General features: G+C 37.3%; 2 protein-coding genes across 2 annotated transcripts in view; both read right to left on the bottom strand.

The window, feature by feature from the left end:
- Positions 1-125: 125 nt before the first annotated feature.
- LOC131844385 (AP-1 complex subunit beta-1) lies at positions 126-12,554 on the bottom strand. The gene is made up of 18 exons (XM_059193265.1): positions 12,429-12,554; positions 12,169-12,337; positions 11,671-11,841; positions 8,996-9,193; positions 8,759-8,876; positions 8,077-8,267; positions 7,350-7,532; positions 6,792-6,974; positions 6,227-6,421; positions 5,627-5,719; positions 5,133-5,254; positions 4,522-4,712; positions 3,892-3,989; positions 3,136-3,237; positions 2,402-2,534; positions 1,895-2,012; positions 1,103-1,229; positions 126-750 (listed from the first exon to the last, which is right to left on the bottom strand). The coding sequence occupies exons 2-18, from the start codon at positions 12,274-12,276 to the stop codon at positions 349-351; spliced, it is 2,733 nt and encodes a 910-aa protein (XP_059049248.1). The 5' UTR covers positions 12,277-12,337; positions 12,429-12,554; the 3' UTR covers positions 126-348.
- A 1,193-nt stretch (positions 12,555-13,747) lies between these two features.
- LOC131847268 (unconventional myosin-XVIIIa) overlaps positions 13,748-26,414 on the bottom strand; it is a 221,851-nt gene continuing 209,184 nt past the window's right edge. Inside the window, exons 26-38 of the mRNA XM_059196802.1 lie at positions 26,200-26,308; positions 22,358-22,474; positions 21,579-21,740; positions 20,861-21,043; positions 20,267-20,396; positions 19,631-19,778; positions 19,347-19,452; positions 19,010-19,207; positions 18,517-18,726; positions 16,863-17,029; positions 16,107-16,316; positions 15,672-15,779; positions 13,748-15,076 (exon numbers count right to left, since the gene is read on the bottom strand). Coding sequence (XP_059052785.1) covers positions 14,983-15,076; positions 15,672-15,779; positions 16,107-16,316; positions 16,863-17,029; positions 18,517-18,726; positions 19,010-19,207; positions 19,347-19,452; positions 19,631-19,778; positions 20,267-20,396; positions 20,861-21,043; positions 21,579-21,740; positions 22,358-22,474; positions 26,200-26,308 — 1,942 coding nt within the window. The 3' untranslated portion in view covers positions 13,748-14,982. The remainder of the gene's footprint in view (positions 15,077-15,671; positions 15,780-16,106; positions 16,317-16,862; positions 17,030-18,516; positions 18,727-19,009; positions 19,208-19,346; positions 19,453-19,630; positions 19,779-20,266; positions 20,397-20,860; positions 21,044-21,578; positions 21,741-22,357; positions 22,475-26,199; positions 26,309-26,414) is intronic.

Here is a 26,414-nt window from a genome sequence, read left to right on the forward strand (position 1 = left end):
TTGTTACGAGTCAGTAACGTGCTGCTATTCTGTGATAGGCTCTTAAACTAATTAGTCTTTGGCACTAAATTTGTCTTAACCATGAAAGTTTCGTAGGAATTTTCAATATTAAAATTAAATAAAAATTCAATAACATAATATATTTTATTTGACGCCATAAATAGCAAGAATTTTGTTATAGAACAAAATCACAAATGCAACATCATTCTATGGACTACTCGAATTTCATAAACATTCATACTTTAACTATTGGAATTCACATTCATATAAAGTCTTTAATACATTACTTATGATATAGGAATACTTTAATCTCTTAGACCAACATATACATATAAATAATACGTGAGATTACGATTTAATGATCGCTTCGTACGCTTGGAAAATGCAAGTAGCGACCTCTACGGTACGGGACTTGAGACTAAGGGTCGCTTCTGGGTTGCCAGGTTGCAATTTTAATTCAAGAAGTACCCAGATGTTATTGGTAAGTTTTAGAGACTGGTACAGCATGTCTTGGCCTTCTACATTCCTCTTGGCGATGGTGAAGATGTTGTTGAGGGTCATCTTCTGCGCGATGGAGTCGGCGGTGCCTACAACGTTGGACAGTGTGTGCTGGACTTCGTTGGCAGCGGGGATCTCCTTCCAGGTGGATAGGAACACCCGTTTATCCAGTTGGCCGTCTTCCGTGAACAGAATGTGTACTGGGATCAAGCATGCGAAGTAAAACACGTCCACGTTGTTCTTTATTGCCACCTGAAATGAAAAATTTAGCTTTAGCTTTAACAACATTAATAATTTCAGGTACACTGTTTTTTTTATTTAAAACTTAAAACAGAGAGCAAGTGCATAGTCAGACAGTCCCCATTGCCAAATATATACATAGTACCAATGACTATGGCTATATAAGATTCACAGTAATTATAAAACTATAAAATGATAATATCTATTTTAATTTTGTGACATACATTTTGAATTTATGTAAACATACATCACTCATTTGTATACAGCCACAACATTTAAACATATAAAAATAATAATGACTTAGTTAGTGCTCTAGCTGAGTATGATATAGCTCTAATCTAACATTGCGGAGTGTTTTTGGTACCTGTAGGTTGTTGAGCGGGTCCATCCTCTGCACGGGCCCGGTGGTGGCCAGCGCGAGCGGAGCCTCCGCCGCCGCCCCCGCACCTAAAGCTCCCACAACAAGCCCACCCGCCGGGGACACGCCGAAACTGCATTAATAAAGTATTTTATGTAATATACCGATTGCAAAGAATGTGAGAGTTAGCAAAATGGACTAATGACACCGACGCTAACAATATATGCGTTTCTTTCTGAAAACCATCGTGATAAGTTATCTCATGATTGGCTAGCTGATCTAACTCATATTAATCTGATCATTCACCACTGGTGCCGCGACAGCGTAAATCATTAGCACTGGCGAGCGCACAATTCCGTTATCATCAATAAAAAAATATACCGATTGCAATGTTTACCATTACTACCAAATTATTTATTAGTGTTCTATACAAATATGTTTTATTATTATTATTACGAAACTCCAGTGCATTTAATCTCACCTAGTGTTCGGTAAGGAAGCGGTCTACGTTGCAACACAGAAGCTCAACTAGTACACCGATTTGATAGACATATACATTGCAGATTTGTAAAACCAAGCAATTTCAATTTGTTTTTGTTTTAATAAATTTTGTTGTAATGTATCATAAATTCATGTTTTTTGGGTTACATATTAAGAATTCTATACTTTACTAGCACGGCACCTAAAATTACTCACTAAACTATATCACAAAATTTTCGAATACTCTAGTAAATTATACTAACTGTAAATAGTGTTAAGTATTTTTATGAATAATCCTGAACTATGTACTATTCTCACCTGTTTTTGTTGAGCTGTATCGCGAACCCGCTCATTGGCTGCATTGCCTTGTTGGTGAATGTCATCTCCATACGCGGTTGTCCATTTTGACGGCTGAATGTACCCCAGATCTCGAGACCTAGGCAATAAAAATATTGTCAGAATTTAAGTTAATGGTTTAAAATTCCATTCTTTAGTCAAAGTTTCTTTATAACTTTGTGAGCATTGTATATATTAACATAATATCTACTCTGGAATAATCTGTTTGAAACAGTGAGTGCTTCAAGAGTTTACTTTATCCGCTCTTTCTATTTACAGCATTAGCACAGGTTTCATAATTAATGAAATGCAGAAATTATTCTTTGGCTCCATGAAAAATCCTTATAGTTAGAACTATTCAAGACAGGGTCGTATAACTGAAAAATAAAGACTTTCGATTTTATTTACATTTAGTGCTTACAACAGCACACCAAACGAAGAATCAATGAAAAACGCAGCAGAGTTATCTAGTACATTTAAGGTACGCACCTTTGCCCTTGTCTGCGGGCAGCCAGCACTGCCGCGGCGGCGAGTAGCAGGCGGGCGCGGCCGACACGCCGAAGATGTCTCCCAGCAGCCCGGTGGTGGTGCTGCTGCCGGCCGCCTCCACGCCGCCACCCAGCTGATAGTTGGTTGGTTTTAAGACAACATTTTTATTGTTAATAAAGTATTATATAGGTAATGTATGGTTATTAAAGGTACCTCTTTCGACGTTTCGACTAGGTTGCACTAGCCATGGTGATGAGCTAGCTGCTACTGCTACCTATTGTCTGTTTTTTAAACCTCGGAGACTAAATTGACAGGTATAATATTATTAAATAACATTATTATACAATTAAATTTTATATACAATACCTTCATTTACCATAAAATTACTCGTCTTAAAACCTGTTACGCGAAAACGCGTAAGTGTACAAATAAGTAGTGCAAAGTCATTAGCACGAAACGATGTTCAGTTAGTATATATTATACATTATGATTTGGAAAACATTAAAGGTCTCGAACATTTCATCAAATCAGTTCAGTAGTTTGCTTCAGTTATGTTAGTAATACCATAATATGCTATGTATATACGCTTGCTGAATACTAAAGGATTGTCAAAAACTACATTTGTTCGAAAACGCATTCTATATATTATTATGAAATTAGTTTTTTTTTATGACTAACATATGTTTTTATTTCTTACTAGTAATTAATATTAAAGTAAACATAATTATACTTACAAGAACGTCAACACCGCTAGCCAGTAGGTCAAGGTTTGATGCCGGTGTGGGAGCAGGGGGGCCGCCGATATCCATAGATAAGAGATCACCAATCAATGACTCCTGAAAAAATATCAACAGTTAGTATTAAAAATAATCTACACATTTACAAATAGTACTTACCAGGATAATGTAAAAACCGCCCGATGTACAAATCTCAGACAAATTATTACAAGAGAAGAAATACTCAAAATAAAACCAGATATTTAGCCACTTATAAAGCACCAGCTGATCTTTCTTAAATTGCTCTCAAAAGGAACGAACTTAGATAAGTTTATTCCTTTTGAAAAATACTTACACTGAATAACCTATAACTTCGGTATTCTGAAGAACTGTGATATTTTCTTGTTAGAGCTCTGAAGGGGCCCCTTAGATAAATCCCGTTCAATTCAAACGGGGATTGAAATTACAACGACCTAAGCTACATAAAGTTAGAATCCCTAGCAATGCCCTCAGAATAAAGTCTTATCTGTCAGACAGAAGTTAACCTTTAACCGCTTCATAAGTCCTTCCGCAGGTTTGGAGTGTCACTACACTAGCCCCCTATTGTTCGATGGAGGTGTAAAACCCAGTTATCGCCAAAAGACTCAGAATATTTGGAAAAAATAATGGTTCGAACGGGTCATACAGGATGATCTGCCACTTGCAAATTTTTTCATAATATTATGTGATGAAAAACATTCGTCATTATTATAATTGTCGGTAATAGTGTCGTACCTGGTTGGGTATGACGGTAGGTTGTGGTGCGTGCGGGTGAGAGTCGTCAGTGACAGCGCCGCGAGCCGGCAGAGACTTGCGTACACCCGCGCCTCGGCCTGCAAATGTACACAACACACATTTATATCAACAAACCACTACAGGGTCTCTGGCAGCCTTCGGGCGACGGGTTCGATTCCTCGCACGGTACAAATATTTGTATTCGTGAGTTCTTAATCTTAAAAAAATATAAACGTAAAAGTTTGTGAGTATGGATGTTTGTTACTCTTTCACGCAAAAACTACTAACGGATTTTGGTGAAACTTTACAGTAATTATTGCTTATGCATCAGAATAACACATAGGTAATATTTTTTATTGTAATTTATATATTGAAATTTAACACGGGTGAAACCGCGGTCACAGCTAGTTTATAATAAGAAGAAAAATAAAGATGGATGGAAGAGGATATACATCCATATTATGCTAGTAAACAACTTATAAACTATGTTAGTAAATTACAATATCTATCCTAGTTATTTCAATTTATACATTTATTTAAATAAAAAAAAACATACAAGATAACTTGCTTGTCTCGTATGCATGCATTTGTATGTATGTATAAAACCATCCTCAATCCAACAATCCTCACCTTCAACAAATGCAGTTGGTGGTTTATGATATACGGAGGCGAGCGAGCTGATGTGGCAGATGAGCTCGTCGAGGAGTGTGGGCTCCAGGAGATCAGTCTCCTCGGAGATGAGGGGCTTGTCGGCGAGTACCACCTCTTTGGCAGCGGCAGGGTCGGTGGACAACAACCGCCAGTAGATAAAACCGCGATCCCTGGTTAAATAATAATCAAATGTTCAAAAATCTATTCTATCTATATATGTTTTAATGACCCTGTGTTAGAATAAAAAAAAAATCACACAGCGCCATCTAGTCCCAAACTAAGAGCTTGTGGTGTGAATACTAGACGATTGTTAGAAATACTTAAATATTTTTTTTTATAAATACATACATAATATACATATATATATTAGAAAAAAAGAAACCCAGATCGGTCGATACTCAAATGTTTGGACGTGTGAGGAATCAAACACGAAATCAATGCGTTACATTGATTACATGAAAAATAACAACACAGACACTAAAATTAATGTAAAACATAATAATGACAAGAATAAAATAAAATCTGTAAATAGATTCAATATGGGAACCTAACTATTTTTAAAGTCGTTAGATAAATGTGACGACGTATACCTGAGATCGGGATTATCAGAATCCTGTGTCGCAAGGCTGAGCACATGTTGGACGAGCTCTTGCGTATCGGCAGGTCGTTTCAAGAATAACTTCACAACTGCAGTCAGCAACTGAAGTTGTACCTGTTTCAAGCATAGAAACTATTAGCCTGGTGACTGATTTCATTGTAATCCTTCACTGGAAGCCAGCTAGCATATTCTATTAAAGAAATAGTCATCAATATTCCATTTTCCTCAATCAAAAAATTAGTGGCATAGATTACAATAACAAATATCACTTTCCATCTGGTAGGAATTCAAATTATTAGTATCCTTTAGTAGAAATAAAAGAAACACAATGCAAACAACATACAGAAACAGGCGACATATTTCGATTTAATTATTGAATAATCTAAATATTAACCAAACAGCATGTTTTAAAATTATAAACAAAAATACTTTTTTATAATTTTAAAACACAATTTTGAATATTAAAATAATAAAAGTTATCTATACCTGGGCGTTTTCATCATGGAATCCTTCAAGGAAGGAATCTAGTAATTCATCAGCATTGTCGATACGTTCCGCATACTCGCCCACTATCCATACCTGAAAATTTAAACATAGACATTTATACAAATTTCCGACGGGAAAATTGATAACATAAATCCAAACAAGTACTACTACTAAATTCATATATTACTATTTATTCTGACATTCTTAGGTTCTTTTGCGTTATGAACGTTTTTTAAAACCAATATGTATAATCAAATTAATGTCATTTTAACGACAAATAAAATTTAAATATATTATTGTTAAGTAATAAATTAATACATAAACTGTACTTAGGTCAATAAACTTTCTAATTATAAATAAATGGACAGACCGACAAGGTCAAAAAAAATACAAAATAAGTACCCTTAAAGTGAACAATACTCGTAAATACGTAGTGTATGAGTATTACATAGAACTATTCGAAAAAAATACCTTAATTTTTTCTACAATATACAACCTATTTTCACGTTACATTTCAATAAGATGTGTTCAATCGTTTAGTTAACTAACAGAAGACATTTATTCGATCGTATTAATATAATTTAAATGCCAAAAACTCACCATCGAAGCCCTGGCTTCAGGTTCATCAAGGGTGTCCAAGTTCTCGCACAGTGTGCTGATGATACTCTCGTATTTATTGGGATACTTGCGGAAGATGTCCTTGATTACCACGATGGCTTCTTGGACCACATAATTAACCTTCGTCTGAATCAATTCAAGCAGAGTAGACACGCAGCGTTCAGCTGACGGCTCCACCTGATATCAAATTTTAGCTGTTGTAGACCATCACAACATATCGATATCGCATTGTTAGGTATGCTTCCTTCTCGAGAAAAAAAAATAAAGAATAGATATCAAATTCTGCTTGTAATGGAATGAACCTTAATACTTTACCTATTACAGACATTTTATAAAAGAGGTATGTACGATTATGAACTATTATTTTAAGTGCTTTCCAGTAGTATTTATGACGTAGTCGTCGGACGTGTGCGTAGTACAAAAATAAGAAAGCAGATACACAGACTTAACCGCTCATAATATCTACCCTAATATGCTTTGAAACATACTGCAAAAACAGGGAAAATGTAATTCAAACGAAAATGCTGGTTAGTTAATAATAACTTACCTTGATAGCACAACGGCCTATAGCTCTGACAGCCTTCCTCACGAAGTCGACGTCCACCTCAGTAGCATACTCCTTCAGTTCACCGAGAACTTGTGCGATGTTCGCCTGCGACGCCAGCCGGATCATGATGTCCAACTTCTCGAGTTTCACATAGATTGGGTCGTTGTACTTCACGAAAAATACCTACACAATTATAGGAAAGATATACAGACATCGAAAACCTAAACTCCAGGATTTCATTTAAATAATTAGTCTTAGTCTGCTTTTACACCCATAAAGGCCCAAAAGAGATGCTAAAGAAAGATCAACATACGTAATTTCTGCTTTTAAAGTTTTCCTTATTTATAGTCTTTTTACCATATTGTAAATTTATATGAATACGTAAACTTCGAGTGCGTATGTGCTTAAATAAGGGAAGATTACAACTATAATAAAATGGAAAACTGCGTCATTGCAAATTTTTTATTAATTTAAAGACAAAATGTGAATAAAGTTGATAGATATATCACATAGATGTCTTCTATGGAGACAAATAAAATAAATTAACAAACAACTTACTTTCATTTCATGCTTTAGGATTTCGGGCCGCTTCTGTACAACGAGGTTGATGTTTCTGAGCGCCACATATTGCACTTCTGGCTCGGCGCTGAGCAGCGTGACAAGCGGCGGCGCCAGCTTACGTGACAGCGTGCTCACCAGCTCCGTGTCCTCCGCCACCATTTCCATTAGCTTCATCAGCACCTGGACATCATTAAGAGTTTGTGATACTTAATTCATAATTTAAGAGCTTTTAAGTTACAGATACGACACGACTCCAACTTTTTCCTTGTGATATTAGTCTTGTACCTATCTGCAATGTGTACTAATCTTGCTATGTAGATATAATAAAAACATACCAGTAGAGGAACATACTTTATTGGACAATATACTATACTATTAGACCTATATATAGACCAATAAAGTAAAACGATAGAACTTTTTTGGTTACTTGAATGCTACTCAATTAATGAACTATTTCAATCTATGAGGTATGTGTAACTGACATATGTAGTTAGAAATTGAATAAGTAGAATTAGTTAGAATAAATTAGAATTTGAATACTCAATCATGGCATAATTTTAAAAATAATTTATACTAAATAATATGCAAATAAAATGTAAATATAATTCCGTTGTTTTATATATTTGAAAATTAAACATGTATGAAATTGCGAAAATTAAAGATGTCTCTAAAATTGAACTGGAGTAAACTTTTAAAACTTAGGGTGTATGGGTGCCAGTAATACCTTGACGGCGGATAGTACAACAGCGGCGTTAGCATGCGCAAGTCGGGGCGTGATTCGTTCACAGATCGAGTGCGCCTCACGAGCATCCCGCGGGCAATAATTGGACAGCGCATCCAGGATGAACACCTGACCCCACTCAGTACATTCATTCAACGCAGTCAGCAACTTATTGATAGTGGACGCGTTCATTTCTGTGTAACACGTGAAGGTTATATAATAATGGCATTCCTAAGTAGGAACTGGGAGGCTGGAGATAAAATATTAAATTGTCAAGTATTATTAAGTATTGAATAAATCTAAGTGGATAATCTCTGTAGTGTAATACTTATCTTTGTTTTTGTGGTCCTTGACTCATTTATCAGTTCAGCGTAATAAAGAAATCAATTTTAATAGACTTTAATATCTACAAATTCTCGCCTACAATAATATTAAAAAAAATCCTAAAATACACAATATTATTACTATAATTAAATGGGTTTTAACAAAAATATTTTTTTTTAAATAAAGTTATTTAAATAAGTAAGTACTTAGGTAAATCAATTGGTGACCACTGCTAGTGCAACCTAGTCGAAGAGTCGAGAGTGGTAAATGCCTTTATTTACCACTAAATTATTGATGTTAACGCCAGTTTGTTAATGAGTACTAAACGAGAAACTTTAAAAATAAGTAATACACAACATACCAACTAAAGGCTGCCCCGAAACACTAGCTTCGTTTATTTCAGATAAGGCGGCAACTGCATTCGCAACCACCATTGGGTTGGAGTCGCTGAGTAAATCCTTTAGTTGGTCTAGAAAACCCTGAAGTAAAAATATTATTTATAAAAATCTTGTCTGAAAACTGATGTTTCTTGTTAACAAAAAATATCATTGTTCATTGACTGAGGCTTATAATTAAAATTTTTAAAGAATAAAATTACCTGATCTTCGACCATACTTGATGATATATCATACAATTTCGCGACACAGACAGCAGCCGTCTTCCTCACATATGGATCTTCATCTTTAAGGCACTTCCTCAATGGCTCGCAAAGGTATTCTGTGATCTTGTCCACTCGAATGCAGCCCATCGTTCTCACCGCCAACGCCCTTATTAGCGGGTTCGAATCCTCGCAGTCCTGGAGGTGTTCAAGGTCGTTTGCATTCAGTTTTATATAAAAAGAAAAGAGAAGCAACACATCAATAATACTGAAGCAGTTAACTATTAAGCAGGTAGTCTAACCAGGGGTATTGTAACGGAGATATGAAGTAAATTATAAATATCAACACTACATATTGTCAGTGAGAGTATCCTTATAGTGAGTGACTGCACTTGCCCATTATTGTTGATATTACATTTGTAAGCACTTTATATTATTAAATTGGTAATATTAAATACCTAATATACAGGTAATGTATTAGGTATTCCATATTATAACAACTTAACAACCACTAATTCAATTAAATAATATATTTGACTTTGTATTATATGGGACACAGTCACCTAGATACATCAATATAATAATTGCATTAAATTATTATTTTGTTGACATTTTTCTTGCATCGGTTTCATCCCTTGGCTCATTATATGATAATCAAGAAAATCTATATAGTCATCATAACTTTTATAAAATTTTTTTGTGTGTAATATATTTTTTTTTTCTCTCAAGGGGGGAATATCTATTGGACACAGTCACCTAGATACATCAAAATAATAATTGCATTAAATAATGTCTAGTAAGACAAATCCAATATTGTCTACTAGGCTCTGCTGTGTCTAAACTGTGTCACCCCACCTTACATTTTCCTATTGTTATTCAGTATATAAGATCATTATTTCTATGTACATATGGTCAGTTATCATCTGTAATATACATAGTCTCGACCAATAACATCGTATTATTCACCCGCAACATATTACAATCTAATCTATGTGGCTCTCTGAAATATAGAGGCAATGATAATTATAATAATTAATTGGAATCTATGGATCCACCAACTGGGATGATAAGAGCTATATGACTGTTATAATTATTATTAGTATTATTAGAATTATAATAGTCATGTAACTAACTCTGAAGATGTACTAGAATCACATTGTTGTGTGCATGATATATGAAAATACAACATGTGCCACAACACAGTATAATATGATTATATTATGTAAATATGTGGGGCACCTAGGTAGTTGCCTAATCCAGTTTACTCTATGTATCAAATATTGCTTAAGATAAAACAGTCCTGAACTAGTTAAGATAGACAATATGTAGTGTTCTAATTATACATTTTAGTAATCAAACAGTAAACATAACATAACAGTAAATATATATATATAATTATAGATTTCATAGTTTGGACAATTCCTGTAGTCCTGGCTAAGCTATAATAATACTGTAGAATCCCACTATTCTGTTAATAATTCAATTAATTCTTGGAAAAATGTGGTGTGACTTACATGTGCTAAGTATTAATAAAAATATTATAAGTAATTATTTACTCTTTTTAAATTATGAATTAGTTAATATGTTATAATTAAATTACATAAAAAACTTATTAAATATGGATATCTATGTATAAAAAGCTCTAATATGATACCAGTATGGTCTAGAATTTAGTGCAGGGTAAGACAATCAGATTAGAGAGGTTCTACTGCATGATATTGATTATAAGGGTAGCAGATGTGCTATTGAATACATAATGAGGCATGGTTTTCATAGATATGTCATATTCAAATTAGAATGCATAGAATTTACTTATTGTTATGTAGATTTACACATCTATAACTGTGCTAGTGAGAAAATAGGAATTAATTTGTGTATCTCATGCAAAATATTACATATTAACATGCAGGATAACCTTTATTTAAATTTATTAGGATATAAATTAATTAATAATTACAGGATTGTTGTGCTTCAATCACAGGTTAAATGTAATCAAATGTGTAAATCTACAGATGGATGAGCTGAGGTTTTGCTGGATCGTTTGTTTACCTTAACAAGCTGGTATGTTGGTAGATCCTTCCACCCATCATAATATGGTACAGTAGACATTAAAACGATAAAAAAGACAAGTCACACACACAAATAACTACACTACTCGTAGTTATTGATTAATATTTCGATTATTTTCAAATTAGATAAGCTATAGTAATAATATATTTAAATCCCCATGCTCACTTGAACCAATAGTACTGTGCTGTCACAGAAATCGTACCCAAGTTTATATTTGTCAATATTTTCCAACATGCATTTTAATTACAAAGTCACAAAGAAAAAAATTATAATATCTAATATAAGACTTTTCAGTACATTAAAAAAATACTTATCAAATTATCTATTGTGGCAACTATATATATTACTAAATGTTCTTCAAAGAATATTCCTAATGAATATTAATATCATACAAGGTTCAAAATTATCATATTTTGATAAATCACTTCTGTACTCCATTTAAAAGATCTATATAAAATGGAAATTTCAATTGAATCATAGTGCAGAATTAAATCAGACTATTATAAATATTGCCTAATGACCCTATGATGGATTTATATCTAACACTAGTATGTACTGAATAGCCTTACAACATTAGTTGAACTCATAAGGTCACAGATACGTACCTTTACAAATGTGTTGACTGCCATAATAGCCATATCAGGTTGTGATTTGGCATAATTCATTAGATATAAGTACACCAATTTCTTGAGTTCTAGATTGTCCGTTTGCATGCAGTTCACAACATCAGGGAACAGTGCCGAGACATCTTTTCCAACTGTCATTGAGGCAATAACCTGATGAAAATTATTCATAAAGATGAAATCCTAAATTATCTTAGATAAGTGAAATAACACTTTTTGAAAATCAATATAATAATATAGATAAATTATAAGTAGACATGTATAAAAGTTACATGATACCTGTATCGATACATCAAATTAAGGTAGGAGCCGAACTATTAAGAAAACAACAACAAATACTTACCAATATGCACATAATTTAGAGTTTAGATGTAATAATTTAAGAATTAAAACATTATGTCGTAGATGGTAACTAGAATATATCTTATAATTAATTACAACTGCGGTAACAATAGTACTGGGTATGTATTAGGTGCGTACCTTCTTTACAGCCTCTTTTTTCTTTTCTTTCTTGTCGCTGTTCAGTTCGGACTTTAGTTCGAAAATTTCTCCTTTCTTAGTAGTGGTGAAATACTTGGAGTCTGTCATTGTGCTGATATATTAACTTTTTCAAACTCTTAAATCGTATTACTTTAAAATTACGCCCTTCCTAGAAATCGATATGTGAGAAATTTGATAACTTAGAACATACTGTTGTATAGAGTAAAGTTAAGTAAATTATTCAAAGCGATTATAGCTACCTATTTTAAATAAATATTATGAACTTGGAATGTAATTTACTATAAAAAATTATAAATACGTTGAAAATACTTGTAATAATCAATAGATAAGTTTTTTTGACAGAAACTGGGGGCGTAAGTAGAAAATATTTTCCACAGATCAGAAAAATTAGAGTTGGTCGGTTGTCAAACGAGAACGAGTCATTTATATATCGATACTTCTCGATGTATAAAAAATATCGATATAGTATTCATATATCAATGTTTAAATATATAAATTATATTTTATCTTTATAAAAATTTCAAATTTATATTTATTATTGTAAAATGTTACTAATAGTTTATTTTTTATTTTATGGATGATAATGGAATTATGCATCGGTAACGATTTACGCTGGCGGAGCACCAGTAGAGGATGATAAAATGAGAATGAAGTCAGGTCAATTAGCCCATCTTGGCAAAAGGCACTTCAAAATAATGATAAATAACGACATTTTACTTCTGGCATCCCTAACTTAATTGTCGTCGTAGCAATGTTGCCGTACTAATACTTAAAATATTCTAGTTATTCATTATTTAATTTGATGAGAATGCTAATAGAAGTGTACTATAAAACGTTGTCTGAGTATGTACATCTGGCTCACCGATCTTCTTCTGCCATTTTTCTTGCTTTTTAAGCTCTGTTTCTGTTGTCAGCGTTACTGGTGATGGCAAATAAATCACAAGATAAGGAACATGACATCTTAGTGTTCGGACTGGCAATGCAGCAGTGGTTTCACATGGTAATGTTCGAAATGGTTTTACAAATATAGATATTACCACTTACCATCAGCGTCAGCATCTGCAGCTGGTTTACCATTACAAAGAAATTAATAATTACAGTTTGAATGTTTTGCCATTTCTTATCAATGAAATCGTCATACAGATTAAAATCTGTATGTAAAGAATGGATCATAAAATAACATTATAGGAAAAATAAATGACACGGGTTGGTTTATTTACAGTTTATTTATATTTCTATTTCTCAGCAAAATAACAGTGGGAATTATAGTTATCAACGATAGAATAATTATTAAATTGGCAACAATTTCGTAATGAACCAAAAGAGAGGAGGATATTTTTTTCATTTTCAGCCGCTTCATTATCATTATTGCATCGGCATCGGCACAAAATTCTCAAACATAACAGTTTAAGAATCTAGTGCCGATTAATTAGCCAATTTTAAAGTATTTAATCCTCTTCATTTAAGCTGTGCGTCGATGAATTAGTCACGATAAGCGACATTATATATTGTTAAAACATTTCATATTTCTGGAGTAACGAATGATACAAACTTATATATTTCTGTTACTTTATTAAATAATTTCATTTTACAACCAGTATGCAGTAACATTTCATCACATTATCATACATTACACATATTATAGTAATTTTTTATACTCGTGGTTACAGACACATATATATAAATAGAATCGAATGATAAGTAATGGAGTTACAATTACAAGGAATATATTTCATAAAGATTACAGTTCCAATACTCAGTAAAGTTACAATTACAAAGTTATAAACAAACAGTCGGAGGTATTTATTAATAAAAAAATATTACCTAACAGATATGTATGAATGTCTACTATAAAGCAACAACTCACTTGTAACAAATAAATCATAGTATAACAGTCTGATCACACAAATATTACAAATTAAATAATAAACAGTATATGCCATCTAGTTATTTACAAAAGTTAGCTAACTAAATAACAAAGAACCTAATATTATTTTGTAAGTCATGTCCGCCTCAGCCGTCTCAATACTGACTGGCTCGCTGTACGCAGTACAACAAAACTACCTCGTCCAAAAATTCATATAAATTCTACGCTAAATAAATTAAATGTCAAAGCCTATAATGAAAGGTGCTAGTGTACGCGACGAAAAATTCCTAGGACACGCCCTTTCTAGCGAATATACTCTCCAAATTAATTGTGTATAAAAACCGCGTCTAGTTCCTTCTTTGTATAAAATACGAGAGCCGAATAATAATCATGTTTACTGTGGAATGCATTCTATCTTCATACATTATAATAATGTTTGTACGACTACATAATCGGCTACTGATGAAAAAACTGTTCTTAACTAACACTCGATACAACACATACATTTTGAGATTGTAAAAGCTTAAGTATCAAATATTTGAATATAATTAAAGTTCATTATGTTTATTATAATGTAGGTAAACATTAATATTATTGAGCAGTCTAAATTTAGGAGCCATTATTTCCATTGTAAATTGTTCTAATTCTATATAAGTATTTCCTGTTCGGTTATGATCAACTATTTGATTTCCATCTAGTCTATCATATCAAGCATTTCAATCGTGGTCTAATAATCGCGGCTAGCAAATTCGATTTTCAAATATCGCGCCATAAACTGACAGATGTCACGTCAGATTGACATTTGTTATTTTTTTCTGCGCTCATTCGATCACTACGTGAGCGGAGTCGTGGCGCTGCCGAGAGCAGAACACGGCGCAGAGTACAGGCAGTGCGCTCGTGAGCAGCCCCGCGGCGGAGGCCGGCTGTTATGCGAACGATTCCTTGGTAGGGCTTAACTGCTTTGTTCCGGAGCCAGAGCTAGTACTCGTACGGCTCTGACGTCCCTCTGGCGTATGGGACCTGTAATAAATAAATAAATATATGCCCATTAATATACTACACCATACATTATATATTAACCAGAGGTGATAGACTGTAAAAAAGTTTTTGGCGTGAGTAACTCAGTCTCAACTACTTTCTGCCATTCAGTTTATTTGTAGAATGTGTTTCGGTTGGAGTAATTAAGCCGTGAAATTATAAAATAAGGGGGATGTTATCATAGTCCTTTGCAATGGCAACGCATGTGTCACGGGTATCAAATGATAATGTAGTGCTAATGATGTACACAGGCGACGGTTATCGTATACTGTCAGGTGGACAGTCTTCTTGATGTCCACTCAAATTACATAAAAAAAATCACACAACCTAAGCAGTGTGAATTAACTGATTAAAAATACATTGTAATCAACTGATTAGTATGTATTTTCTAATAGATGATAATGGAACGCTGTTTCCGCCCGCTCTAACAGTAACACGCTTTTTTGGAAGTAAATCTTAAATTGGTTTGGAAGCGTAAGAGCCTTTGGCCAGTAGTACTCAAACATTAAGCTATAAAAAAAATATATATACCTTTAATTACAATACTTATTATGGTAAGGATTGTACAGCCACTTACTTCTGTAAATCAAGTTGAATGCTGTTTCGTGATGGCGCTGAAGGGCTCAGTTTGTGGTTTGCTAAGAATGTTCCGATTGACTCATCGGAACTGTAACTGTCGTTATCACTGCAATAATATTGTTTTAGTTATTCATATAGTTATTATATACAATTGTGCATTTAGGATTTCTCTAAAATATTAACATATAGTAGTAAACTTTTTACAAAAGGTTCCACCACTACGAAGATCATGGAATCACATGTCACAAGGGTCGTTTTATACAAAAGGCGAATTTATTCTATGACATGTTAAAGTATTCAAAGATAAATGAAAAGTATTATATTAGTTGATCAGTTTAGTCTTTTTCTTATAAACAATTTTCTTAAATTGCAAGACAGAGAAAATACACTAGTTTTTAAATAAGTTTGCGTCCTGTGTGCGTATGAAACCAACCTGTCGGTGTCCCTGGAGTCCCCGGGGCTGGAGAGGTCTCCGGCGATGGCTTCCTGCAGCGCGGTGGCGCGGCGTGCGGCGAGCCGCGCCTCGTCCCTGGCCGCGGTGGCCTCCGCCGCCGCCGCCGCCGCCGCCGCTTCTGCTGCGGACTTCGCTCTGGCCGCTTCGCTCAGCTTCACGTTTAGATTTGAGTTTTCTTCTTTAAGTTCACTGTGATTAAAATTATAGAACTTGAAAATCGAAGTCATTTGTAATATAGCTCATTGTAGTCTCTGGCCTTATTTTTAATTGCATTTTTATCGTATAAGCGTATTTTCTTAATCAATTAATTACGAATTCGTCTGCATCACACTTACTTGATACTTACGTTTTTACGTGAAAGAGTAACAAACATCCATCCATCCATCTACACTAAACTTCCGCGTTTATAATATTAGACTAGCTAACTCCCATTTTCGTTTGAATTACATTTTCCCCGTTTAACAACATTTTTCATTGGTTGTAACGGGATGTTCGGTAACCTTCAAAAGATCTACCATACATTAAAATAATCCAAAAAATTGGATTTATATTGAAAATAGTCGATATTGATATTTTAGCTAATCCTGTACAGTCAATTTGAGGACTGTGGTAAGTCTATAACTGTATGTCAGCATAAAATGTGTTCTGTATAAAAATCACTGTGAGGTATTATCGTATATGTCAATCATTTTGAAGAGTGTTCGTGTACGTCAGCAGTGTGGGAGTGCGTCTCACCGGAACTGCCTGGCAAGCTTGCGCAGTTCGTCTGCGGCGGCCTGGTCGCGAGCACGCGCGGCCGCCAGCTCGGCCGCCAGCTGCTCGTGCGCCTCCCGCAGCCGCGCCAGCTGGCCCTCCACCCGGGCGCGCGCCGTCGCCTCCAGCTCCAGGCTCGACTCCAGCTCCTGCGGTAGACCCACTCTTTAAATTCCGTCCACATCATAATTAGATACATTTTCTTATCTTTATTTTCACTATCCACCGAAAGCTAGCCGCGTCCGCGCGCGCTTCTTATTACAACACAGAGCTCCGCTCAGCAGAGAGCCGCTCGCGCGCCTGGCGGGCGGCGTCGCCGGCCGCGTCCATTATTACAACACTGAGTATGGCAGACCTTGTTCCTGCACTCGAGGCGGCGCTCGGCCTCGTGGTGGCCGTGGTCGTGGCCGGCCTCCGCGCGCGCGAGCCGCGCCGCCAGCTCCGCGAGCCGCTCGCGCGCCTGGCGGGCGTCGTCGCCGGCCGCGTCCATTATTACAACACTGAGTATGGCAGACCTTGTTCCTGCACTCGAGGCGGCGCTCGGCCTCGTGGTGGCCGTGGTCGTGGCCGGCCTCCGCGCGCGCGAGCCGCGCCGCCAGCTCCGCGAGCCGCTCGCGCGCCTGGCGGGCGTCGTCGCCGGCCGCGTCCATTATTACAACACTGAGTATGGCAGACCTTGTTCCTGCACTCGAGGCGGCGCTCGGCCTCGTGGTGGCCGTGGTCGTGGCCGGCCTCCGCGCGCGCGAGCCGCGCCGCCAGCTCCGCGAGCCGCTCGCGCGCCTGGCGGGCGTCGTCGCCGGCCGCGTCCATTATTACAACACTGAGTATGGCAGACCTTGTTCCTGCACTCGAGGCGGCGCTCGGCCTCGTGGTGGCCGTGGTCGTGGCCGGCCTCCGCGCGCGCGAGCCGCGCCGCCAGCTCCGCGAGCCGCTCGCGCGCCTGGCGGGCGTCGTCGCCGGCCGCGTCCATTATTACAACACTGAGTATGGCAGACCTTGTTCCTGCACTCGAGGCGGCGCTCGGCCTCGTGGTGGCCGTGGTCGTGGCCGGCCTCCGCGCGCGCGAGCCGCGCCGCCAGCTCCGCGAGCCGCTCGCGCGCCTGGCGGGCGTCGTCGCCGGCCGCGTCCATTATTTACAACACTGAGTATGGCAGACCTTGTTCCTGCACTCGAGGCGGCGCTCGGCCTCGTGGTGGCCGTGGTCGTGGCCGGCCTCCGCGCGCGCGAGCCGCGCCGCCAGCTCCGCGAGCCGCTCGCGCGCCTGGCGGGCGTCGTCGCCGGCCGCGTCCATTATTACAACACTGAGTATGGCAGACCTTGTTCCTGCACTCGAGGCGGCGCTCGGCCTCGTGGTGGCCGTGGTCGTGGCCGGCCTCCGCGCGCGCGAGCCGCGCCGCCAGCTCCGCGAGCCGCTCGCGCGCCTGGCGGGCGTCGTCGCCGGCCGCGTCCATTATTACAACACTGAGTATGGCAGACCTTGTTCCTGCACTCGAGGCGGCGCTCGGCCTCGTGGTGGCCGTGGTCGTGGCCGGCCTCCGCGCGCGCGAGCCGCGCCGCCAGCTCCGCGAGCCGCTCGCGCGCCTGGCGGGCGTCGTCGCCGGCCGCGTCCATTATTACAACACTGAGTATGGCAGACCTTGTTCCTGCACTCGAGGCGGCGCTCGGCCTCGTGGTGGCCGTGGTCGTGGCCGGCCTCCGCGCGCGCGAGCCGCGCCGCCAGCTCCGCGAGCCGCTCGCGCGCCTGGCGGGCGTCGTCGCCGGCCGCGTCCGCGCGCGCCGCCGCCTCGCGCGCCTCCGCCTGCGACGCGCACAGTGCGGCCGTGCTCGAACGGTACTTCTTCAACAGCTGCGACACGACATATGTATATCGGAATAGAGTAGAAAATGCTTTAAATCAAATAAACTTATGCACTTGAATTATCATAGCTTTTTATAATCGTTGCGAATTTTACATTTTTAAGTCGAAATGTGTGACTACAAACTATTTGATTTGATATCACAGGATAAATTTTTTAATGTATATTTGTCTTCCATGGTACACTGAGCTATAAAAATATCACACGTTTTATTAATTTGAATTCGAAATTCAATAATTTAATATCATGTTATTCGATAGTCATATGTTTTACCTCGGCTGCCTCCTCCTCTGCGTCGTCGAGCTGCGCCCGCGCTGCCGCGGCGTCGCGGGCGGCTGTAAGCGCGCGATCAGCTGCATCGGCACGCGCTCGTGTTGCTTCCTCTAGCGCTGCGCTCGCTTCTGTCGCCTCCGCCTCTGCCGTCTGCTTGGCCTTAGTCGCCGCGCGCACTGCTAACTCTAGATCTTCCACCTGACCAACAAAATAATTTTATTAACATATAGTTTTTAGTTACTAAACAACTACGTCTTAAAGTTAAGTTTGTATAAATAAGCACACTGGTTTCATAAACCAAAATGCGAGTATTTATAACAACTACAGGATTACGTACTTGATTCTTCAGTTGTCTAATCTGCGCCTTTCCGCCACCTTCTTTTTCTTTTTGCTCGAGCATCGTCTGTGCATCGCGTAATAATGCACGGTATCTCTTCAAGTCACTGTAATGGAAAATAATCAATAATAAATAAAAACAATATTATATCCATTTCGCAATAAAAACGTATGTTTTAAACGAAGTAACTCTGTTATATGTTTACATAGCAGGATATGATTGTGTGTATGGCTGGCGATTTAGTGTGGTGTAGTGTAGTGTAGTGTAGTGTACTATGCACGTACCGCTTGAGTCGCTGCGCGAGCTGCGCGTGGTCGTGCGCGTCTGCCCTGGCGGCCTCCTCTAGTGCAGCCAGCCGCCGCTCCAGCTCGTGCCGCTCGCGCAGAAGCAGCGAGCGCTCTGCGTGCTCGCTCTCCAGCTGGCTCTCCAGCACTGCACACAGTTACAATACGTTTTTATTTTTTTATTGAGGGGTTTGGGCTACTGTCAAGTGCTTTAGACCTGTAACACTGTGACATAGACATAGTCTATGATCTATTGTGCTCACCCTTTTTCTAAGTTCGCTACCTAAACCCGTAAAGATTTGAAGGATATTCTTAGGAGTGATGGTTTTTATCTTCTCAGGATAGAGCGTATACTTTCTAAGGGAGGTATTTCGTTTATGTTTGATAGGGGTACAACTATATACTATAAAGCAGTCACGATTGAAGATCGTATAAATATGCGAAATTGCGACGCGCGCGGTTTTTCTCGTTATCTTTGTCTACATTTACAAGCTCATTTATTCTTAGGTGAAAGTAGATCCCCCGTGAAAAAGCGTACGTGTAAAAGAAGCTAATAAGATAAATTTGCAATTCTATTTAACCTTGCATGTAATTTTTAATAAAATTGTTATTAGGTAGAAAGTAGTTATGACTTGCTTTTAAGTTTCTTGGCGGCGTTGGCTCTGGTCTCCTCCATCTCGTCATCGCGCGCGGCCGCCTCCAGCCGCGCCTCTTTACGTTGTTGTTCCAATAACATTTCGAGACGTAACTTGGAACTCTCCAGCAGCTGCCGACAATTATAATAAATAAGTAACATCGTTAAGTTGTTGACTTCAAATTAATTAACCGACTACATATACTGTAGACGATAATCGTGATTAAAGTAGAACTCTGTGATAGCCCATGCAGTATGCCTGAGCAAGAAGCACAAGCCGAAGACCTGTACTAGCAACACAAACGTTTGCAGAGATAGCCGTTTCTTTTAGCAAAATCATAATAATAATAACCTTGTACAAATCACACTGTGCCATCTAGTCCAAAGCTAAGCAAAGCTTGTGTTGTGGATACTAGTCTACGTATATAAATATCTATAGAATAGATATTGTGCACACATACATACCATACATAAAAAGTACTCAGACCGATACTAATAGAGGCACTCGTTAATACAAATTTTGTACCGTGTGTGGAATCGAACCCGCGACCATTGTAGTACTACACCGCTAGACCGTCAAAGGCGTCTTTACGCACCTGTATCTGGCCGGCGAGGTCGTCGAGCTCCTCCTCCTGGTCGCGCACGCGGCGCTCGAGGTCCGCGCGCGCTCTCCTCAGTGCCGCGGCTTCGTCTCCCGCCACGCCTCCTCCGCGCTCCTCTAGCTCGCGTGCCGCCGCCGACAGACGCTCCTCCTTCAGCTCAAGTTCCAGCCGAGCTTCCTATTGTACATAAAAACGTATTCATTTTTATTATACATAACAATAATAACAAACCTCGACAACTCACACACCGCCATGTAGTCCCACGCTAAGCAGAGCTTGTGTTATGGGTACTAGACAACTGATATTAATACTTAGATACATTTTTTTTTGTAAATACATATATAAAATACATCGAAAACATCTAATCCGATGGAAACAATCATACTTTCGAATACAAAATGTTTGCACTGTGCGAGGAATCGAACCTGCGACTATCAGAAGTAAAGCAGTGTGCTAAAGCGCTAGATCACCGAGGCCGTCAACGGAATACGAACGGAGACGACGTATGGGTGAACGGACGGAAATCAAGACGTGATGTGACGCTTGCGGTACCTCTCTGTCTTTTGTCTTTTCCCATTGTCCTCAGCGACTGGCTATTTACTTCATTGTGCCGCTGTGGGCTCTAATGAAGATATAAGTGCAGACAGAGGCGTTAACTTTGTTTTGTACTATGTAAAGATGTATAATGAAGAACGCATCAATTTATACTAACAGAGAGGCTTTGCTCGAGCGCGTATTTATCGGCATGCGCCTGGTCGCGTTCACGTGACATCCTCTCCTTGGCGGCACGCTCGCGTTTCAGTTCCTCCTGGGCGCCGTGTAGCTCCGCGTCGAACTTACGCTGTCGCTTCTCGAGGAGGTTGTTTCGACAGGTCTGTGAATATCATCACAAAAGTGTTATAAAAAATATAATATAATATAAAATTTCTAAAAGTCTCTCAGTATTTAATTAACGGAAACTAATAATGAGGAAAAAGGAAAACATTTAAGCAACACAATATAAATTAATAATAAATTACATTAAAGGAAGTATGAAAGTGGCACCGGTGTAAGAGAGGTTGAAGAGTAATCGTCTATCATGGTATGGACATGTAATGCGTAGGAATGAAGATAATATTTTAAGAAAGGTGTTACATATGAATGTGGATGGTTATAAGGGCAGAGTAAGGCCGAAAAAGAGATGGTTGGACTGTGTGAAAAATGATATGGTAAGAAAGGAAGTAAATAACGCGATGACTGCGAACAGGGATGAATGGAAGAGAAAAACATATTACGCCGACCCCAAATAAATGTGATAAGGAAGAAGCAGATGATGATGAATATAAATTAATAATAAATATCACCAAATCTCATAATCAGTGTTTTTTTATGAAGGATGATTTAGTCAATTGTGTTTAATTTTCTATAGGTCCATTGCTGAAGACTTACAGATTAAGTTACATGACTACAGATGTCATATACAGCATCGTAAATTTCTGTCACCATAATCACCTGTTCATCAAGTAAGGACCGTAGGTCTGCCATGTCGTTAGTCATCTTCTGCAGCTTGCGTTTCCACTGAGCGGCCACAGCACGCTGTTCTTCCACCTCTTCGTATGCATCTTGCACCTGACAAAAAAAACAAATACATAAAAAAATTTATAAGTCACGTTTGTTGACAATTGTTAATATTCATTAACCTATCTACTTTGGGAACTAATATGAATCCTATGACATACGAGATTTTGCGACATTTTTGACTATTAACAGTACTAATTATACGGTAGCATCATTATTAATTCCATATTTAGTGTTAACAAGTTAACAACATTAGTCGATATAAAATAAATAACACTATACCCAGGCCAAATAGATGCCTGACAGTTGGCAACATGTTTTTAATGTCATATTTGATTTACAGATTAAAATTTGTAGGTAACACATTTTTTCACGCTGAAGAAATCTAAGAACGACTAAATCGTCAGCTCCATATCCATCTCATATACATTCTTTGTTTCGTTCCGTTTCCCAATATACTAATTATTTTATGTAAGTTATATAGATATAATTAAGTTATATATTAAAGTAAATTTGCATATACTCCTACGAAAACACGTTGCACACAATTTCATTCATTAGGTACTGTCTGATTAAATAAAAAGTACTCAAAGTTATAAAATTAACATTTAAAAATGGAACCAACTAATTTAATTAAATTTATCTACCGTATAACATTACATTTGGAATACACGCAGGTCGACTGTCGGTCATGATTCGACTGCGTTTGATAACCAACTGCGTCGTCAGAATAGTAAATTGTGTTTGTTTTGATAATATGTATTGAAAGTGAGACAATAATTGGACTATTATCTTTTTGGTAAATATATGCATTATACATATAATATTCAGATAAAGAATTAACTAAACGAAGTTACTCATTGGTCATTGGAACAAAGTATAAAGTAAAATACATGTTTGTTTGTTCATTTTTCCGCTTATTTCTAAATTACGCAACGTATTTTGATCTTTTTTTACAATTAATCCAAGAATTTTTTGTAATGGCATAAGAAAAAAATATATCAGAATCAAAAATTGAAATAAGAATTCTAACATTGGCAGTATTAAAAATATTTATAAAACATACTTCTAACAGCTCAGTTTATAGGACAAGCAAATATGAAAACGGTAATCAGTGTCTCAAGTCGGTACTCAATTTTGTTACTATATTGTCATGGAGTAAAATAAATAATTTAAAAAAATACCGGATCGTCACGTTTTCTTCGGGACAACATCATCACGTGCGTATTTTTCAAAATCCAAGTGCGTACTAATTGTTGCAATGTAAAAACTCGAGTATTCTAATAAACGGGAGAGACACTAATCTTATAATTTGGATTTACGCCAAATAAACACGAGACCGGTCCATTAATTCCGATTAATTTATCGGTTACAATTGTTTGGTCAACACAGTGCACTCACCCCATCTGTTTCTTCGTCCATAATTAATTAAATTGCTACAAATCTCATTAATAATTTAACACAATGCACTTAAATCACTGTATAGTTCTTTTATGTTTTCTTATTTAATAATTACGTGCTAAATATCTGCGCCGAATTAAGAAAATCGTAAATTAAAAAAGTTGCGTCCATGACAGAATAGAATTCGAATTTCGAAATAATAGATTCTCACAAAATCAGACATTAAAACGTGTGCAACGCATAGGTTAAGTTTGTTTTCTTAAACAAGATTCGCTACGTAACGATAAGAGAGATTTAAACTACGCATTTTATCGCTGATGTTATCACTACATAGAGAGTACATAATCGTATCAAGTAGAATTTGAGATACGAGTTTGGGAAATCTTAGATAAAATGATGACCCAGATGCTGTTGTGTTGTGCTTGTCACATTATATTTAAATTATACTATACATACATGCTATACTAAGTTTCATTGTTTGTTGTTTTTCACGATTTAAGCTATCATATCTATATTATAATAAGATTTATAACATATTTAGCATTTGTAATGCAAAGTGATAAATTATACATGTCAATGTAAGAAGTTGATGGCTTGGTGGCGGACTCCGATGGCCGCCGGTTCGATTCCTCGCATGATACACAGGACCAAATATTGTAGGAAAAACATAGTAGAATTTGATTAAGTACAATCATGTATCATAAACATTTTTTAAGTTTACGTAAATAATAAATACTAGCTGCTAGCTCTTCTATACTAGTTGTTTCCCGGAACGCGTGTTTCGGTGGGAACGCCGTTACAATGTATTCAAATAAATTATTACATCCACTCGTAATTGACACAATAACTCCAAGATCATCAAAGCAACTCACGCTACTAAAATCACTATGATTTATGTTTACATTTGAACAGCAACGATAAATTGTAACTTAGTTGTAACGTAAAACTGTACAATATTCCGTTACATACATTATATTTATTTGTATAGTAAATTTTGTATGTACAGTTTGACTGGTCAACTGAAAATATATTAATACTAATAACCATAATAATATGCCTGTACATTTCACACAGCGCCATCTAGTCTCAAGCTAAGCAGAGCCAGAGAGAAAAGAAAAAACTCACGACCATTTCAGGAAAGCGGTGTGCTAAACTGCTAGACCACCGATGTCGTCAAAATAAATAAGCTATCATTAACCGACAGGACACGCCCGTCTGTACTAACTACTACTAATAACTGTTCTATAGCAATTTAAATTTATTAAAACTAATCCATAGGTACTAATATATTTATATATAATGCAGAGTCAAAGTCAAAGTAATGGCAAAGTCTGTCTGATTGTTATTTTAACACTAGAAAACGGCTTAATGGTTTTTAATAAATATTTGCGTGAAGATAGCCTGCATAATCATGACGGATATTAGCTATCTATTATTTAAAAGCAGACAGAATCGCAGGCACTAGTAAACTGCTAGTAGTGTAAATTCGTAAAAAATCCTCGTTGCGGAGTTGGATGAAAGCATAACTAGTAAATATATGATATCAGTAATGTATTTTGAATGATCTTTGTTCTCTTTTGTGATAGTGGTAAATATAAATTGAACGTAATATACGATAGATTGAAACATATCTCGTTGAGTTTACTCGCGTTAAGTTTCGGAGCACTATAAATATTAGGCATTTTGCCAGCAGTTCACATTTTTACATCTGTAAACTGCTGTACTAGGGAACATTTTATATTAATTTAAATCATTATTTATTTTATACTACCACACAGAAATGGTAAACAGTGACTCACATCTTTAAGTTGTGGTATATTTACAGGTACATTATTTTTGTGTGGTTTTTTCCGCAGTGCATATATCTTTGTACAGTTTAGGTTATAAAGAGTTTAGGGAAAATTCAGAGTGCTGATAGACTTTAAATGCTGGGACGAAGATACTTTTGTTAGAAATTTCACATATTCACATAAAACTCTATTGATATTTTGATTTTTCGTTAAATATTAATAATATCTCAGTAAAATTCACACAGCGTCATCTAATCCCAAGTTAAACCGAGTTTGTGTTATGGGTACTAAACAACTGATACAAATACCTATATACATACATAAATACAAAATATACATAAAAAACACCCATACAATCATCATCATATATATATAGGTATAAAACAAATGTTTGTACCGTGCGAGGATTCGAATCTGGGGATTTGCTGAACCGCGAAACCACCCTGGCTCAGTTTTTTTATCGCTAAATAATAAAGGTAAGATGCTTCAAAATATTTGAGATAACTCATGGAGATCAGATTCAGAAAGGTCCACAACACGGATATTTCTAATATCAGTCGTGTCGTTTGTTTTGACATGACGTACCTTCTTCTCGAGCTGTTTCTTGACTGTGACGAGTTGTTCCAGGTCATCTTCATGCTGTCTTCGTAGTTGCGCCCTGAGGAGTTGCAGCTCTCTGTGGGCGCTCTCATACCTACAAAGTGCATAACAATTATTTAGGTAAGAAGTAGTAACAGAAAATTCGCAAGTGAGGAAGGTATTCCCACTTCGTTATTCGTACATATACTTATATTTGCTAG

Source organism: Achroia grisella, unplaced genomic scaffold, assembly GCF_030625045.1.
Source record: "Achroia grisella isolate CSIRO2021 unplaced genomic scaffold, CSIRO_AGI_Agris_v1 utg109, whole genome shotgun sequence".
NCBI classification, from domain to species: domain Eukaryota; kingdom Metazoa; phylum Arthropoda; class Insecta; order Lepidoptera; family Pyralidae; genus Achroia; species Achroia grisella.

Bases quoted from the DNA above. Each gene is read 5' to 3' on its own strand.
- LOC131844385 (XM_059193265.1), bottom strand. From the start codon at position 12,276: ATGACAGACTCCAAGTATTTCACCACTACTAAGAAAGGAGAAATTTTC. The intron at 9,194-11,670 runs GTACGTATCTGT...GAACACCTCCAG, and splicing joins CAGTCAACACATTTGTAAAG to GACTGCGAGGATTCGAACCC. The intron at 8,268-8,758 runs GTATGTTGTGTA...CGTGTTACACAG, and splicing joins TTCGGGGCAGCCTTTAGTTG to AAATGAACGCGTCCACTATC.